Source organism: Neopsephotus bourkii, unplaced genomic scaffold (genome assembly GCF_033783945.1).
Source record: "Neopsephotus bourkii isolate Nb327-2 ecotype Australia unplaced genomic scaffold, CSIRO-AGI_Nbou_v1 NB_616, whole genome shotgun sequence".
NCBI lineage: Eukaryota > Metazoa > Chordata > Aves > Psittaciformes > Psittacidae > Neopsephotus > Neopsephotus bourkii.
In genome coordinates, this window is record NW_026901116.1 from 2,717,794 (window position 1) to 2,729,029 (window position 11,236).

Here is an 11,236-nt window from a genome sequence, read left to right on the forward strand (position 1 = left end):
TTTCCCACCCTCACCATGGGAGTAACGGCTGGAGTCAGCCTCCGATTCCTGCTGGAGCCAGACATTAATCCTCCTTGTGAACCCGAACGCAGACACCCCTCGCACGTCCTTCCCCAGCGCAGCAGCGACAGGAATCAGAGTAAAGATTAAAACCACCTTTCCCTTGGACAGGAGAGGAAAGCTCCCTGTTTTCCATGCATCCCGCATGCTCGCAGCGAGCTCCCCCCAGCCAGGAGCAGGCAGAGAAAGGATGAGTAATTCCTGCAGAGAGCGTCCTGTGAACAAGCAAAGTAAATTCCTCTCGGGAAGGAGCCACTGCTCCTTGCGAAACTTCCCAGCTGGAACCTCCGAGCCAAAGAGGCAGAAAGCATCGGTTTTCCCTCGGCCAGCAAGCACAGGGGCTGGGATTCCTTTCAGGACACTCTTTGGGTTTTCATGTCAGTCCATATTTAGCAGGAGGCGAAAAAAAAAAAAGCCTCCCTTCCTTCCTGTCACATTTTCCACCCTTGATGACATCCAAGAGCAGAAATAAGCAGGAGCTGGCCGAGGAGGGAGGATGGATCTACCCGAGCGTGGGAGAGCCAGGAGCACGGCAGCTCGTACGCTCCCATTCGGGATGTGTGGATACAGCGGGATGAGGAGGGGACACAGCCCTCAGTGTCCCCTCCAGCGCTCCAGCTTGGAGCATCTCGCTAAGGAACAGCACAGGGATGGAGCCGGACCATGAGCCCAATGGGCTTAGCACAGGCCAAGAGCTGCTGAGCAGCTCCATGGGTCCATGAGGGCAGCTGGTGGGTCAGCTGCTTATGGGGGCGATCAGTGTTGGAACCCCATGTCCTGAGTGATGTGCCCATGGGGCTGGTGACCCTGAGAGAGGAGGAAGAGGAGGAAGAGGAGGAAGAGGAGGAAGAGGAGGAAGAGGAGGAAGAGGAGGAAGAGGAGGAAGAGGAGGAAGAGGAGGAAGAGGAGGAAGAGGAGGAAGAGGCATGTGGTGATCCCAGGATCCAACCCATGTGCCAGATCCCGGGTGTGTGAGCAGGGTGCCCAGCTCGGACCCCGCCGGGTGTGTGTGTATCTGTGTGTGGCTGTCGCGGCCCCACTATCGCCATTCCCTATTGATCATTATCATTAACTAATAAAGCCCACAATACCGGGGGGGGGGGGGGGAACACCACACGGACACCCCCAGGCCGGGCCCAGCGCCCAGCCCGTCGCCATAACAACGCCAGGCTGTTCCCGACGCCCCCCGCCGGGCGCTTCCTCACCTGCCGGGCCGCTCCTCCGCCCTCGCTGGCTCTCGCCGCCGCCCAACCGCTCCGGTACCGCCGCGGCCGGCCGCGACCATGGACGCCGCGCCGGGAGAAGGGCGCGGGGGTCGGGAAGAAGGGAAGGGAAGGGGAAAAGAAGGGGAAGGGAAAGAAGGGAAGGGAGAGGGGAAGGGGGGAAAGGCCCCGCCGCCCCTCAGAGCCCCGCCGCGGGGCTGCCGGCCCTCAGCGGCGCCCCCGCCGCCGCCCGCCCGCTCCCGCCGCCGCCGCTGCCGCCATGGTGCGGCTCCATGCAGGGCGCGCTGCGCTGACAGAGCGGGGCGGGGACAGCGGGGCGGGACGAGGGGCGGGCACACGCAGGACGTTCCCGGTGCGCTGCTGCCCCCTGCCGCCACCGGGTGAGGGCTGGACCCGCCCCGGGCCCGCCCCGATGACACCGGGTGAGGGCTGGACCCCTTCCCGGGCCCGCCCCGATGCCACCGGGTGAGGGCTGGACCCGCCCTAGGCCCGCCCCGATGCCACCGGGTGAGGGCCGGGCCCGGATCCACCGCCCCGTCGAGGAGAGGGCAGGCACTTCCCGCCCTCGTCTCACAGAGCCTGCCAATCACCGCGATGGGCGTGCTCGGCCACCAATCAGCGGCGGCGAAGAGAGGGGTGGGCGGGCTTAGAGCCGTCCCCACAGCGCTTAGCGGCGGCGGCGGGCACAGGTAGGGGCTGTGAGGGGAGGGTGGCGCTGGTCTGTCCCATCGTATCCCATGGAATTCCGTTCCATCCGGTACCTCAGTCCGCAGAGCCGGGGGTCCCGGCTGTGGTTTGAGGTTTATTTCCAGCACAATCGTTCCCAGCGCTCCCATGGGAGCAGGCAGGCCTGGCGGGGCGGGTTTCCCTTTCCCTTTGCCGTGGTTCCTCCTTCCTTTGCTGCGTCAGGGATCAGCCTCGTCACCCTCGGTCTTGGCCTTTCCCCCCTTGGCCTGGCGTGACTCGCGCTGCACCTGTCGCGATATTGTCACGAGAGCGCAGTGGGATCCATCCGGCTGCAGCAGGAATGAGGATAAACACGGGGCTGGAGAGCAGCCAGAGGGAGGCTGGGTTGCAAATCGAGAGTTCAGCTTGAAACGGAGAGTTTCCTCTTTTGTGTGTTTTCCACCCTGGATTTCCCCCTGCGCCGGTTGCCACCACAGGGAGGCTGAGCGCTGTGGGACCAGGCTCCATGGAAAAGCCTGAGTTCCTATGGAAAAGCTGAGCATTGCCAGCAGCCCTCCACTCCAGTTAAGTGTCTCTCTCTCAGCAGGTGCTGAGCCAGAATGGGCTTTGCTGAAGAGAAAGTGTACGAATACATTATGAGAAACCTCAGGAATTTCAGGAACATCCGTGTGGCGTCGCTGGCCGATTCCCTGAGCTGCCTCACTGATGCTGACAGAGTAAGTGCCCGCTTTCCTGAGCTCCTGCTGGGCTCCTTCCACAACAGATGAGGAGGCCATGAGGAAAGGAAGGTCAAGGGCTGGAGCACCTCCTGTATGAAGACAGGCTGAGAGCACTGGGGCTGTTCAGCCTGGAGAAGAGAAGCTGCGTGGAGACCTCTTAGCAGCCTTCCAGTATCTGAAGGGGGCTACAAGGATGCTTCATCAGGGTCTATAGGGACAGGCCAAGGGGGGGCTTGAACCTGCCCGAGGAGAGACTGAGCTGAGCTCTTAGGCAGAAGCTCTTCCCTGTGAGGGTGCTGAGGCGCTGGCACAGGGTGCCCAGAGAAGCTGTGGCTGCCCCATCCCTGGCAGTGCTCAAGGCCAGGTTGGACACAGGGCCTTGGAGCAAGCTGCTCCAGTGGAAGGGGTCCCTGCCCGGGGCAGGGGTTGGAGCTGGATGGGATTTAAGGTCCCTTCAGCACAAACCAGTCTGGGATTCTATAATACAGCTCAGGCAACATACACCCACCCCACCTCTAAGGCAGACCCTCTGTTGGCTCCCTGTATGTGGTTTATTCAGGATGAGCTCCATGCCCGGGAGGAAGCACGAGGCAGCCAGGCCACTGTCTACAAGTTCTATCAGCACCTGAAGTGCCGGCAGGGCTGGGTGAGGGACCTCATCGAGGCACTGCGCCAGAACAATGCCGGGGACCTGGCCGATGAGCTGCAGCACGTGTACGACTCCTGCCAACGCTGTAGGTAGCCTCTGTCCCTGGGGGCTGGCCGGGGGGCCTGGTGGACATGGGGATCCGAATTGCACATCCTGGTGTCTAATCTCTCCCTGCCTTGGCTTCCTGGGGGTGTCTGACTGTCCCCAGGGATGTCCATCACCCTGGTGATGTGGCTAAGGATGGTGGGGTCCTTGTTTGAAGGAAGAACCTTGGGGGCAGATGGAAGGGTAAATGAACGGGTGCTGTGGGATTGGGACAGAGCAGGAGCAATTGAGGGTCTGCCTCAGCCCCATGCTCATCCTTTGCCACCTTGGCTTTTCCGTCAGTGTCCATGCTCACAAACCACCTTGGTTCCTCCAGGTCCCCCAGCTCCCACCACTGCCTCCTCCCCTCCTGCAGCCAGCAATGCCCATCCCACTGTCACCTCCACCGCAGTCCAGACACTGTCCCCAGCTCCTGACCCTGCTCCATGTGCCCCGCTGGCTGAGCAGCCACACCAAGACCTGCCCAGTGCTGCCACCACCACAAGCATGGACCTGGATGCCAGAACCCCAGTGCAGGAATCGGTGAGTGTGACGTGTCAGATAGGGATACAGAGGTCCCTTTTGGACGGGACCTATGTGGTAAGGGGAGTCGATGGTAGGGTCTGGCTGGTGCAGGGACATCCCAAGCATGCTCTTGCTGCTGATCGTTGCTGCAGCTGGTAACTTAGACCCTATAACTGGAGTTACATGGCTGGAGCAGCTCTGCTCTGGAGCCAGGCTGAGAGAGCTGGGCTGGTTCAGCCTGAAGTAGAGATGGCTCCTTAAGGTGAAACCTTAGAGCAGCTCCCAGTGCCCAAAGGGGCTGCAGGAAAGCTGGAGAGGGGCTTGGGACAAGGGCCTGTAGGGCCAGGCCAAGGGGAATGGCTTGAACCTGCCTGAGGGGAGACTGAGCTGAGCTCTTAGGCAGAAGCTCTTCCCTGTGAGGGTGCTGAGGCGCTGGCACAGGGTGCCCAGAGAAGCTGTGGCTGCCCCATCCCTGGCAGTGTTCAAGGCCAGGTTGGACACAGGGGCTTGGAGCAAGCTGCTCCAGTGGAAGGGGTCCCTGCCCATGGCAGGGGCTGGAGCTGGAGGAGCTTTAGGTCCCTTCCAACACAAACCATTCTGTGATTTCCTTCCAGCTCCCCAAAATCCTGCAGCAAGAGACACCCCAGCTGCCCCCACCTAGGAGCACAGTCCATGATGGAGTGAGCACTGGGCATGGCACTGACGGGTATCGCTGTGACCCCACTGAGGTCATGCAGGCACCAGTGCGGACCCCTGGGACAGGCAGCTTGTCCGTGGCATCAGCTGTGCCCAGCGAGTGTGGCCGGGACTGGCTGAGCCGCCCGCAGCACCCGGTGTGTGTGGACAACGGATGCTTTGGGAATGCCAACCACCTGCATCGTGGTACACCAGGCTTGGGCCTGGGCAGGTCTCATCCACCACGGGATGCAGAGGGTGCTCACAGCCCCTCGCAGCCCAGGAATGAGCCCCAGGAGGACTCGTACATCTCCACTGAGTCACCCCTGAAACTGGAGGAGGCCACTCACAGCAGGGGGACGCAGCCCCTCAACTCCCTGCCCCCAAAAAAGGCTGTGTCTGGCCCAGAGCATGGTGAGCACCTGGGAAGCTTCGTGGATGTGCGCAGCCCCCTCCTCATACAGCAGCAGTTTGATGCGGAGCAGAAGCTGGTTGGGATGCTGCGAGAGCACAGAGGCGATGGAGGTGGGTTTCCTGCCTGGCAGAGCCATGTAGCAACTGTGGTGCTGCTGGATATTCTTCACTACAGGAGAGACACTGAGGTGCTGGAGCGGGGCCAGAGAGGGGCAGCGGAGCTGGTGCAGGGCCTGGAGCCCAAGTGTGATGGGGAAGGGCTGAGGGACCTGGGGGGTTCAGTCGGGAGAAGAGAAGGCTCAGGGGGGACCTGATGGCTGCCTCCAACTGCCTGACAGGAGGATGGAGCCAGGAGGGGCTGGGCTCTGCTCCCAAGGAACAAGGGATGGGACAAGAGGAACCAGCCTCAAGCTGCACCAGGGCAGGTTTAGATGGAGCTGAGGAACAATTCCTGCCCCAGAGGGTGCTCAGGCATTGGAACAGGCTGCCCAGGGCAGGGCTGCAGGCACCGGCCCTGCAAGTGTTCAAAAACAACCTCCTCATCTCTAGGAGTATCCTATTGCAGCATCCTTGAGGAATAGCAAGCCTCTTGAACAAAAGTTATGAACACAGTACCTTTTGTTTTCTCCCTAGCAAACACTCAGACCAACTCTATGCCCAGAGACACTTCCCCATCCTGTGACAGCTCTGTGAAGCCTGGACGAGAGAATAAAATGCCCATGGGGGTGACAGCCACCAGCACCCCTTCCATGCCACTGAAGGAGCATGTAGGTGACCTTTCCCATTACCACTTGCTTTCATTCATGTCCCTTGTGAAGTCCCTGGACTGGGAGGTGTTCTGCTGCAGTGTCAGGTTTTGAGCTGCTGGTGAGTTCATTCAGGGCTTTTCCCCACTGTGTTCCTATTGCTCCTGTATTCTGGAGCATGGGAGAAGGGAGCTAGGGTTGGTGGGGCTTTGGCTCCTCATATTCTTCCTTGAATTGCCTGTCAGTGTCCGGCCTTCCAGTTGCCTCTTTCCACCCCTCTCCTTGCTGCTGATCTTCCTTTCTGCTTCCTTCCTTCATCCATTTTTGCTTCCTTTTTTTTTCCTTCTTTTCCCTCGTGCCTTCCTTTTCTCCCACCTTCCTTCCTTCCTTCCCCCCCTTCCTTTTCCTGCCTTTTGTTTTCCCCCTTCCTTCCTTTCACCCCCTTTCTTTCATTTTCCCCCCTTTCCTTCCTTTTCCCCCCTTTTCTTCCTTTCCCCCCTTTTTTCCTTTCCCCGTTCCTTCCTTTCCCCCTTTCTTCCTTTCCCCTGTTCCTTCCTTTCCCCCCCCTCGTCCTTCCTTCCTTCCCCCCCTTCCTTCCTTCCCCCCCTTCCTCCTTTCCCCCCTTCTTTCCTTCCCTTTCCCCCCTCCTTCTCTCCCGCCCTCCCCTTCCGCCCCTCCTCCTTTCCCCCCCTTCCTTCCTGTTTCCCCCCCTTCCTTCCTGTTTCCCCCCCTTCCTTCCTATTTCCCCCCCTTCCTTCCTATTTCCCCCCCTTCCTTCCTATTTCCCCCCTCCTTCCTATTTCCCCCCCTTCCTTCCTATTTCCCCCCCTCCTCCCCTTCCTTCTTTCCCCCCCCCCCCTTCCTTGCTTGCCCCCTTTTCCTTCCTTTCCTCCCCCTTTGTTCCTTTTCTTCCCTTATCTCTCCCAATCCCAAAGGCTCCCTGGAGCCCTCTTCACTCTGCCAGCCCCACTCACTACCCATGGCCCAGTCTCACTGTCAGCAGCCAGTGATGTGGTTGTTGGGCACTGAAGTGGGCTTGTCGTGTCACATGTGTGCCCAAGACCAGCCATATGGGTGCTTCCTGTGGCACCCAGCCCCTCTGCTTGTCTCCCACAGGTGCTCCCGGCCTCTGTGGACCCTCTCCTGGACACAGCTGCTGCAGGAAGCGTATCTGGGAGGGCACCCCGCCGAGTGAGCTCTGCCACCACCATCTGGGCATCCTACAGCAATGTGGAGGGGGATGTAGAGCCCAGCAAGCCAGGTGTCCTCCTGTCTGTTGCTGGGGACAGCCCAGAAGCAAGTGGCAGATGCCTCAGTGGCCCCTGCTCCAGCGTGTCCAGCAGCCTCACCTTCAGGAGTGACCCTCTCTTGATAAGCACAGAGAGCTCCAGCTCAGGAGAAGCACTGCCCAGAGTCTCGTTAGGATGCCCAGCACCAGAACCTAGGGAAGAGGCATCAGCTGAAGCAAGCAGAGACTCTTACCCACTTCCAAGCTGGAGCAGCACCCATGAGGTCCACGTGGAGCATCACCCCAGCGCCCAGCTTGACGCTGGCAATGACCTTCAAGACAGAGCCAATCCCATTGGAAATGTAGGTTTTGACTCTGTGACCAGGTTGTCTCAGGGCAGTGACCACTCAAGTGGCAGCAACTGGCCATCCCGGTCATACCTCATCCCAACTGTGGGCATCGCTGCGATTTCAGTGCTGGCATTCCTGGTGTGCACTCGATGGCAGAAGTGAGGGTCACTCAGCAGGTCCTCTTCATGGCAGGGATTTGGGCAACACATCTGAAGCCTGAGGAGCAGCAGTGGGGAGAGTAGGGATGTTGTTAAATCTATTTCCGGAAGGTTCTGCTGGAAGAAGCCTTCATTGGATGATACTGTTGGGTTTGGGTCTGTTCCTCCTGTTTCCCAACCATATTCTTATCTGTAGACTTTTACACGCAGGGTCTTGCTCAGGGAGGGTTTTGCTCAGGGGTTGATCCATTAAGTCAGAAATGAAAGTCCTCATGGTGATGCTCCACATCTTCCTTGTTTGGTCCCGGGGAAATGTGTCCTCGTGGTCCAAAGGGTGACCCCCCCCCTTGCCCCTGGTCCCTTCAGGGAGTGAGTAAATGTGAACCTGATTCTGTTGGCTTTGGTCTTCCTAGCTTGAAAACAAGCCTGACGGTCTGTGCAGTGGCCTTCACCAGGTGCCTCATATTGAATTTGCCTTACTGATATCTCTGGCTCTGCTGCAGGGACCTTTGCTTGTCTCTGCTGGGGATGAAGCTGAGGGTCAGGAAAGAGCCCCGTCTAACCAGCTTTGTATCATAGCGTTATATCATAGAATGGTTTGTGTTGGAAAGGAGCTTAAAGCTCCTCCAGCTCCAACCCCTGCCACGGGCAGGGACCCCTTCCACTGGAGCAGCTTGCTCCAAGCCCCTGTGTCCAACCTGGCCTTGAACACTGCCAGGGATGGGGCAGCCACAGCTTCTCTGGGCACCCTGTGCCAGCGTCTCAGCACCCTCACAGGGAAGAGCTTCTGCCTAAGAGCTCAGCTCAGTCTCCCCTCGGGCAGGTTCAAGCCATTCCCCTTGGCCTGGCCCTACAGGCCCTTGGCCAAAGCCCCTCTCCAGGTTTCTTGTAGTCCTTTTAGTCACTGGAGCTGCTCTGAGGTCTCCCTGCTGCCTTCTCCAGGCTGAACAAGCCCAGTGTGTGGATGTAGTGCTTTGGGACATGGGTTAGTGGTGGCCTTGGCAGTGCTGGGTTAACAGTTGGACTTGATCTTAAAAGTACTTTCCAACTTGGTTGATTCTATCATTCTCCACACCCTTTCTGCATGATTTGAGGACACCTAAGAGATCCCAGACCGGTAGCATCTGTACTAGGGCCCTTTACTCTGCTGCTTTACTTGCCTGTAGCATCCTTCACATATTTTCCTGCTACTTCTCAGTAGTGCCCTTTGCCTCTTCACATCAGATCACTTGTGAAACACATGATTTGTCACTCCTTAGACTCAGTTTTCTGCTGTGAATTGCCGGCAGCTTCGCAGTTAATGTAGCACTTTAAGCATCCTCAGCAGGTGAATCTGCAGGAGGGAACTTGAACTTGTGTCCTTGACACCCTCAACAAAGACAAAAAGCTTTGTACTAACTAATAAAACGGTTTGTCACTTCACAGTCCACTTGTGAGATTGCCACATGTGTTTGTATCAGCAAGGGGATGGAGCTCAGCTGCTTTTTTATGGAGCCTATAGGGCAAGGAAATGTGTATGGAGAAGATGGTTGGAGAATTCAGTCACCTCACTTGACTGCTCAGGGAATGGAAGCCACAAAGAAGGATCCCTCCAGCCTGTAGGTGAGGCTCTCAGTGACATGGGTTACTGGTGGCCTTGGCAATGCTGGGGTAATGGTTGGACTTGATGATCTTAAAGGTCTTTTCCAACCTGGTTGATTCTGTGATTCCTCTGGGTTGCTGGGGGAGGGTTGCAGCAGTTCATGCACATTGGGATTCCCATTTAAGATAGAAGGTACTTTTGGAGAAAGCTGCTTCTGCCATATACAATTCCAAGCAACTCCATTGGTGGGAGTTGGATCTTTTCCATGGAGCTGCATTTGGATTTCTTGGAGAACTTTTCTCCTACATATCATAGAACCCCAGACTGGTTTGTGTTGGAAGGGACATTAAAGCTCCTCCAGTTCCAATCCCTGCCGTGGGCAGGGACCCCTTCCACTGGAGCAGCTTGCTCCAAGCCCCTGTGTCCAACCTGGCCTTGAACACTGCCAGGGATGGGGCAGCCACAGCTTCTCTGGGCACCCTGTGCCAGCGCCTCAGCACCCTCACAGGGAAGAGCTTCTGCCTAAGAGCTCATTCAAATCTGTCCAATCTTCTGAACATCTCATCTCATCTTTCTGATCTTCCTAATATCCAACCTAAATCATGAAGAAGCGTGAGTGGTGTCTTGGTGCATCCTGTCCACCTCAGCACACATCTGTTCATGGTGTCTGCTTGGTTACATGCAGTGTGATTATATGCCACCGATTACATGCTATTAACCCTCAGGTCCACAGCAAGGGATTGGAACTGGATGAGCTTCAACGTACCTTCCAACCCAAACCATTCCGTGACTCCATGATCCAGATTCTCCCAGGTCTCTGGTTGAATCAGATCCCAGGATCCTGCACAGAAAAGGGAGCTGTGCCACCTTTGCTACCCCAGGCTCAGCTCTGGTGTGCGGGACCCATTCCTTGTCTACTGAACAGCTTCAGGCTTGGCCTGACCAGCAGAAAAGAGATGCCAGCATCACCAAACCCACCACTGTGCCCAGCTCCAGCTCCCTCCTCGCTGCCCTGGGGTTAGCCAGCCTGTGGCACGTGCCTTTGGGGAACACATGAGAAGCTTTCGAGCAGCAGGATGGAGACAGCCCTTTCCAGCAGCATTACTGTCATCTCCGCACTGCCTCCCAAGGGCCTCAGCCCATCCCACTGGCTCTCCTTACTCCCTGCTTTCCCAGCTCGATTTACAACCGAGGTACCTGGAACACATTCAGGGCTGGTATTGGAAACACCCTAAGCTTCACTCAGTGAGTTAATTCCTTAACAAAATGAAGGCAACCTTTGAATGAAGGGTTGTTTTCCCTCAGATCAGTTATACTTTATCTCATACCAGTACCAACCCCATTTATATCCTCCCTGCATGTGCCCAACAGGACATTAAAATGACCCAAACTAAATCTGACCAGTCTCTTAGTCCTGTTTCTGCCACAGTGACCACAATTGAGCAAACTCTCACTGGAATTATCCCACCTCTTTGGAATGTCACTCACTTTATATCCCTTTGGTATCGAGTTAATGCCTGAGGATTGCGGTGAGCTGAGATTAACGTGCTGCAGGTGAAGAGCACAAGAGCACGGAGGGTCACTGGGCTGCAGCTCCACGCTCGGCCGTGCTCTGGGTACACTGGACATCAATTAACATTCCGCCTGAGAACATTCCACCTGGGAATCTCCAGTGTGTTACAATGGGAGCTGTCACAGCATCTTATAGTCTGAGAGTCTGTTTTCAGTGTTCTCCTCTTCAAACGTATCCTGTTCAAGAGGTGGGCTGGGTCAGCCTGGAGAGGAGAAGGCTCCTTAAGGGGAGACCTTAGAGCAGCTCCAGAGCCTAAAGGGGCTGCAGGAAAGCTGGAGAGGGGCTTGGGACAAGGGCCTGTAGGGACAGGCCAAGGGGAATGGCTTGAACCTGCCCGAGGGGAGACTGAGCTGAGCTCTTAGGCAGAAGCTCTTCCCTGTGAGGGTGCTGAGGCGCTGGCACAGGGTGCCCAGAGAAGCTGTGGCTGCCCCATCCCTGGCAGTGTTCAAGACCAGGTTGGAGACAGGGGCTTGGAGCAAGCTGCTCCAGTGGAAGGGGTCCCTGCCTGTGGCAGGGGTTGGAGCTGGAGGAGCTTTAAGCTCCCTTCCAACCCAAACCATGCT

General features: G+C 57.3%; 3 protein-coding genes across 6 annotated transcripts in view; 1 reads left to right on the forward strand and 2 right to left on the reverse strand.

Moving 5' to 3' along the window:
- Positions 1 to 1,536, reverse strand: part of PTPRA (protein tyrosine phosphatase receptor type A) — a 110,503-nt gene extending 108,967 nt beyond the window's left edge. For 2 of the 3 annotated variants that reach the window (XM_061351937.1, XM_061351940.1), the window contains exon 1: positions 1,266 to 1,535. In XM_061351937.1, the coding sequence (XP_061207921.1) occupies positions 1,266 to 1,345 (80 nt within the window). In that variant the 5' untranslated portion in view covers positions 1,346 to 1,535. Of the gene's footprint in view, positions 1 to 1,265 lie in introns of all 3 variants that reach the window. The other variant, XM_061351938.1, reaches the window with a different exon arrangement.
- Positions 1 to 1,611, reverse strand: part of MRPS26 (mitochondrial ribosomal protein S26) — a 121,516-nt gene extending 119,905 nt beyond the window's left edge. The window contains exon 1 of the mRNA XM_061351970.1: positions 1,608 to 1,611. The gene's annotated coding sequence lies outside the window, so the exon portion shown is untranslated. The remainder of the gene's footprint in view (positions 1 to 1,607) is intronic.
- A 268-nt stretch (positions 1,612 to 1,879) lies between these two features.
- Positions 1,880 to 7,712, forward strand: MAVS (mitochondrial antiviral signaling protein). 2 transcript variants are annotated; one of them, XM_061351958.1, is made up of 7 exons: positions 1,880 to 1,972; positions 2,557 to 2,686; positions 3,249 to 3,423; positions 3,760 to 3,965; positions 4,562 to 5,147; positions 5,670 to 5,803; positions 6,899 to 7,712. In XM_061351958.1, the coding sequence occupies exons 2-7, from the start codon at positions 2,570 to 2,572 to the stop codon at positions 7,520 to 7,522; spliced, it is 1,842 nt and encodes a 613-aa protein (XP_061207942.1). In that variant the 5' UTR covers positions 1,880 to 1,972; positions 2,557 to 2,569; the 3' UTR covers positions 7,523 to 7,712. The 2 variants fall into 2 exon arrangements, with proteins under 2 accessions (XP_061207942.1, XP_061207941.1); XM_061351957.1 differs by lacking the exon at positions 1,880 to 1,972 and having other exon boundaries at positions 2,385 to 2,686.
- Positions 7,713 to 11,236: the final 3,524 nt, after the last annotated feature.